Source organism: Erigeron canadensis, chromosome 8, assembly GCF_010389155.1.
Source record: "Erigeron canadensis isolate Cc75 chromosome 8, C_canadensis_v1, whole genome shotgun sequence".
NCBI lineage: Eukaryota > Viridiplantae > Streptophyta > Magnoliopsida > Asterales > Asteraceae > Erigeron > Erigeron canadensis.
In genome coordinates, this window is record NC_057768.1 from 48,634,569 (window position 1) to 48,641,504 (window position 6,936).

General features: G+C 33.1%; 1 protein-coding gene across 1 annotated transcript; it reads right to left on the reverse strand.

The window, feature by feature from the left end:
• Positions 1-378: 378 nt before the first annotated feature.
• LOC122579865 (F-box/kelch-repeat protein At3g61590-like) lies at positions 379-3,450 on the reverse strand. The gene is made up of 2 exons (XM_043752126.1): positions 3,260-3,450; positions 379-1,794 (listed from the first exon to the last, which is right to left on the reverse strand). Exon 2 carries the CDS (start codon positions 1,774-1,776, stop codon positions 559-561), a length of 1,218 nt encoding a protein of 405 aa, XP_043608061.1. The 5' UTR covers positions 1,777-1,794; positions 3,260-3,450; the 3' UTR covers positions 379-558.
• Positions 3,451-6,936: the final 3,486 nt, after the last annotated feature.

The following is a 6,936-nucleotide window of genomic DNA, read 5'->3' on the forward strand; positions in this document are numbered from 1 at the left end:
AAGCAAATCTAAGCACTATGAAGTAGAATCCGCAAGTGACTGTTCATACCATACTTGATGAGTTGATGGTGGCCAGTTCGGACTTCGGAAAGTTGAATTGAAGTTGCCCGGATCATGACATATACATGCTGATAAGGTTCACCGGTTTCTTACAGTGACCCATTTACAAAGACCCAATGCCCCAAAAGAAAATCTGATTAAGTTCAAAAATTGGAGCATCAGGATAAACACGAAAAGATACTGAATGTCTAATAGCATCAAAAGCAAAAACACACATATATTCTCTCACAAAATCAAACAGAAGATTGTGTCTATTATTGATGGCTGCAAACTTCAGGATTTCATGACAAATTGAGCCTAACAGAACACCATTTCTACTTAGCAACAAAAAACCATTTCTATTTCATATATCTCACAAAATCAAACAGAACATTGTGTCTATTATTGATGGCTGCAAACTTCAGGATTTCATGACAATATAATTGAGCCTAACAGAACACAATTTCTACTTAGCAACAAAAAACCATTTCAATGTCATTTTATTACGGACCTGAATTACTACATGAACTGGAGCCGAGGTTCAAAGCAAAATCCTGAAAAGATTTCAAGCGGAAACTTCTTATGCATCAGACACTTATGAGACCAAAACCACTGCCTAGTATCCATATCATACACAAGCAAAGCTGTTCCTCCATAACTCTGTATGTATATCAGATCCCCACCCCCAGTGCTAGCAAAAACATCATCCAACTCCCCGAAACCCTGGACATATTTATGGGGCATTCTGGTCATTTCTGTCCACACCCTCCCATCAAGAACCCATATGCCAACACCCTTTATTACCCCTGATCTATTTGGTCTCCCTATGCCACCAACAAGCACAAGCTTTTTCTGAACATTCATTAACCTTCCACATGTAAGCGCACAAGGTGCTGATATTACGGATTCATCCTTCAAAACACCAGTCAAGGGTTCAGTGTTATCAAGATTGTAAGTTATCACACCGTGCAAATTCTGAACCTCGTTAGGTATCGTGCAAAAGACCAATACGTACAAAATGTCATCACAAATTACACTTATATCCCCTGGTCTCCACCTTTTCATTGCTCCCATCATAGGGGGTAACCAAATATTATCATTTGAATTGTAAACATGGATAGAGAAATCCCACAAGAAAAAATCATCAGAAGCTTGCATTGACCGAACGATGGATATCGTGTATTTTGACTTTGACTGGTCAACAGAAAATGCCAAAGCACTGTAGACTGGGAAACCCACGCATGGTGGGTTTTTAATAACTTTATAATCACGAGTTATGGGATTACAAATGTAGATCTCTTTGTTGGTTACATCATCCATGAAGCATACAAGGCCACGCGATGGAGCAATGTTCCACGTGTGGTGTACCATGAATGGGAGCTCGTAGTTATACCATTTTCGCATACCCGAATCATAAAGATATCCCACAGGCTCAACCGAGCTAGTGAACATGAAGTACCAAGGTTTTTCTGACAAGAAAGTAGCATCATTTAGGATGAATTTCTTTGAGTGGATAATATGGTTCCATTTCTTACATACACAAGAAGCTTTGAATATTGCTGATATAGGGAGGCAGGATAGGATTCTCTCGTGCATGTCATCTGGCAGGATCTCAATTGTGACAATGCTCTCTTCTTGATTTGTAGCAGTCTCTTTTAGTTCCGAGTTTGGAAGGAAAACACCAGTTCCCTTTTGTTTAATATCAAGCTCATCACTAGACCATGAATCTCGTTCCATGGTCAGATTAAAAGATTCCTGAAAAGTTCATATTGAAAAGAAGGTAGGCAATTGGATAGCTTGATACATATAATTCACTCACATAGCATCTGAAATTGTCATCCTACACCCTACCAGCTCTACCACTTTCTTACAACTATCTGGTGTTAATGATGTCTACCAACGCTTAGTATCATTTTTATGGTTCGAAAGACTACTTTATATATCATCCAATCCATATTCAGTGCTAAGACTCCATTTTTATCACTCTGACATCTCTATAAGGTCTAGCGACAAACTAAATACTAACATAACCACTATTAAGATATGCTTTTGTGAGTACTAATACTTTTCACACGCATGTATATGATTACACATTATATATTTCCACTATCAACTAACGAAATAAAACAGAGACAAAATATAGTTAGATTAAAAAAAATCCTCTTATTGTAATATCTGAGTGCTTTAAATATAAATCTCTTTAACATCTTCCATAAATTATCTTGCAATTTATCCCCTTTAAAGTGAAGAGACAAGTGCATCATACTTTCAAATTTCTATTGTAATGCACCAAACATTCAAATTTCCTATAGTATGTATGTGACCTCTTATAACTTGTAAACCACTTATGTGTCGCCGTTTTTGGTGGCTGATGATGAGGCACGTTATACAGCACCATGTCAGCATAATTAATTGTTACTGTACAAAAAGGTAGCCGGATACACACAATAGATAGAACTGAAAGTTTGTTACAATAATAGAGGTTTTGAGAGTTTGATACATAACTGGAAAAAACATGACAGATCTAATACATTACCATGCACTTGTCCCTAAAGTTACAACTTAAAACTATGTTTTACTTCTTATTCAAAAGATAACAAACACACATATTAAAAGAGATATTTGTTTCTAACTCATTAGCCTCAAATTCTGATACCTATTATCGCTTTCTGGAGTGTTTGGGGTAGCCTTTACAAAGCAGATATTGGGAATTTGTGAGACAGCGTTTTGAATGTATTCTAAATGCACTTTCTCTCAAAGAAAACGATAATAACCTTTTAGGAAATGTCTTGCCATATGCTTTTTCTTAACTATTTTTCGTTTTGCAGAATGCCATAACCAAACAACCTATGCCAAAATGCAACGCCAAACACCCTCTTAAGATCCAATTAATTAGTGCCAATTAGATTTTTAGGCTTTACAATATATATATATATATATATATATAAAAAGAAGTAAATCATCACCTTATCTTAATTTCCACAAAAATAATTAGTAAGACCTATCTTCAGAATTATATAGATACACATACATACTGTATTGTCGAGCTCTTGTTATATATTTTAGGCTTTACAAAACATATATATATATAAATAAATAAAAAAGTAAATTAATCATCACCCTCTCCATATCTCACCACGGACGAAATTAGATACACACACACACACATATATATACATATAACGAAATGCAAAAAGAGGATTAGATTAAATGTGCATACCGTGGTGTTGGGAGCAGTGAAAGCAGGAGGCGAACGTTGAATCGGCACCCAAACTTGCTTAAAACGAGGTGGGTTTCTCTGTTTACATCATAAAAACACAAACTTTTTACTTATTAATCCAACAAGAAACCTATTTCTTGGGTATTTCGCGATTCGATAGGAACAACTCAAGAAAACTGATGAAAGTTACTTTGTTTTTTAGTGATGTATTTGAGGCAGGGGAGGTGGTGCGTTTCAAACAACAAAAAGCATGGTGTATGTAATAATGGATGAGATGGCTATCTTTGATTGGTTAGATGTGTCCACGTGAATAAAGGTTGTTAAAAAAAGACAAAAAAGTCGTTCTTTTAGACACACAAAAATCAATCGATGGTCTAAATAGCTCTATGTTTAGTTGGCGTAGATCATGGTTCAAAATATTCGATGTGGACCATTGATCGTTATAAACTTTTATGATTGGCTAGTAATTGGGTACCTATTAATACAAGTTAAAGTAACTATTAAGCAAAAAATGTACTATATAAATTTTTTTATTTTTAAAAATAATTGTTTTTAATATTTTAAAGTTCAACATTTAACTTTTTTATATATAAAATGAATAAATGTCAAATTCAAATCATCAAAGTCAAGTGTTAAATGAGTCATTTTTATATTTAAATGCTGAGAATTTTGTGCGCACCGAACCTGTTAAGACACGATTTGTCAGCCTTAATAAATAAAAGAAACAATACTTATATGATTGGTAACATAGTCATAATTTTGATCGGGCCATCGAATCATACCTAGGAATCTAGGATATGAAATTCTCTCTACATTTGATTCATCGTTATGTAAATGATCGTTCTAAATAAGGTCATTGATTTAAAAAAATGTTAATTTTCTGTTATACATAATAAATTTTAATCGATATCTTTAAGATCGGGTTTGATTATGTTTATAAAGAAGAAAAACGTATGAGAAATAAAAGATTCATATACCTTGTATTTTGGGCTTCGAAAATGAGACATATTTGGAATCATAGATCCTTGATGATCGAAAATCTACCGCATTTGAACATTTGTATATGGAAAATTGCTTGTTATCTAATGATGGTTTAAAACAAAAAGTATTTATTTCATCAAAATTTCAAAAATTCATGAATGTCGTGCATGCTATTTTTCCATTCACAAATCCTATGGTCACCAGTATTTTCTTTTGGATGAATTGAAATAAGTTAGTAAATCTATTTTAGTAATTTATGTCTTGAAAATCATTATAAAATAAATATACGGTTTTTTCTTAAATTTTTAGTATTTATTGTAATATGACAACAACCATTTATGAGATTAAAAAGTAAAAGATAAATAAATAAATAAAAATTTCTTGTAAAAATTCACATGACAAATAAATTCAAGTAGCCTTGCTATGGTGTTGTATTTCAGTACTATCTTGGCACTATGAGTACTTCTCATTATAAATTTATAGCTCAGTGGTTAAATATCAGTTTTTTATGTTAGAGGTCTCGAGTTCGAGACATGGCAAGAACATTTGAAGGAATTTCATAATAAAATCCTTCAGTGAAGTAGGTTTGAGTACTGCAAAGGGGGCAGGGTTTTATCCAAATTAAATGTTGTGCATTCGGACAGTTTAATTGGGAGTTCTCCTCCTACTAGGTATTGAGGTGACTGTCTAACGTGGACCCGATTAAGACAACGTAAGTTAGATATGCTGTTGCGAGCAAATGATCTACACCTTTCAAAAAAAAAAAAAAATCTGAGCACTATGAAAGTTTAAGGTTAATTTCGAAATTTGATAAGTATATTAGTTAGGGCTAGTATATCATGTTATACAAAACCTGTAAAGACATGAACATGTTAAGGTCAAACATAAACACTTACTATTGACCAATTGTGTCATTTTCCAGACACAAACATAACACACGAATACTAACAAATTCTCCTGTTAAGACCCGTTAAGAATCCTATTAACATACATATAAAGTATTGACAAATACTTAAGAAAAATCGTTAATGGTACAAAAACTTATACAAATCTTAACTAATACATAACGATAATAATCTTTCACATTACAAAATTTTATATACATCTTAACTAATACAAATCACATATCAAATCATAATATCAATTCTTGGTATTGTCTATATATGTATCTCTTTACAAATCCTTACAAGTCTAGATTTGTTAAGATGCAAATCATAACATGTCTAGACTTGTTAAGACACAAACCTGTAAAAACAAGGCCATATTGTAGTCGTGTAACATGTTTCGTATCAAAATTTTCAACTATATTAACTACTATTAAAAATGAAAACTCAAATAAATTAAGGTTAAATGAAAAATACGGATCCAATAAACTTAGAAAATGAATTAACTATTACAAAAACAATGAGGATTTCGTCACGAAATGCAAGCTTCACGAATCTAAGCAGGTAAATGATTTAAACAAAATGAAAATTGATTGCTAAAAGTAAAATGACTTTAGGCTATATATAAAACACTTGTTAAAGCTAAGGGGCAAGATTAAAGTTATGGTAGAAGGCAAGGTTATACATGATTATGTATAAGTTAAGGGTTAATAGCCGAAATTTAGATAAATGTAGGGCTTAAATTGTAATACAACTTTTGTTTTTTTTCCGAACATTCAGTCGTTATACGACATTGGGAAAACCTCATCGTATAATGGTGAAGTCTTGCACGTCCCGTAGACAACGAGATATTGATCATGAACCGTTTACAAGTATTCAGAGGAAAAATTCTCAAAGTTTTGTCATCTCTAAGGATCGAACTCAAGACCTTAGGTAAAACCGGGAGCGTCTCTGATAAAACTTTTGTTATACTTTGCAATAAATTTAATAAATTTAAAATATTAACTACGAGGAAATGATCCCCGCGATAACTAATTGAATTGGAATAGCCATGAGAATTTTTAACTTGATAACTTAATTTATTGATATGTGAATGGTATTTGTGACCTAATCAGTTCACATATAAACATACTAATTTGTACTCAATATTACGCATATTTATGCATGAATAGTTTTACGAAAACTTACCATAACAATTTAAGATGTATGATGTGATGACTAGTAAAAGGGTGAAATTAGGGCTTTTGGGTTGAATACAAGTAGGAATATAAAAGGTAACAATATTTCTCGTCATAAGAAAAACTAAAAAAAAGTCTATTGGGACAATGTGTCATCCCCTTTCATGTTCCCCATCGGAGGATTAAGAAAAAAAAATAAAAAATTGAAATAGTAGGGGGACTTACAAACCTAAGAATGATCGGAGTAGGGGGACTTATGCCCCGACGCCGCCCCAAAGCCCCCCAATTCCGCCATGCACACCGCGCTGGAGGGCGACATTTGGGGAAAAAAATGATGTGCAATGAATTTATGTCGCGCGAAACAAAGGAGTATCCCAAGAAAACTATCCGTTATTATAGTCGTTTTTATTTTTTTTTAAAACTTCATAAATATAACATACTTTTCCTCATTTTTATACTCATATCTTCCATATCTTCTCTCTATATTTTACATAATCTTTCATTTTTCCTCTGTATATTCAAATGGCTTGGTCTCGATCCGAGGAAATGAGTTTAACGAACGCTTGGGTCGAGGTGTCAGCCAACCGTTTTGCAATAACTACGAATGGGAACGTACATTTTGGTCGAGAGTGAC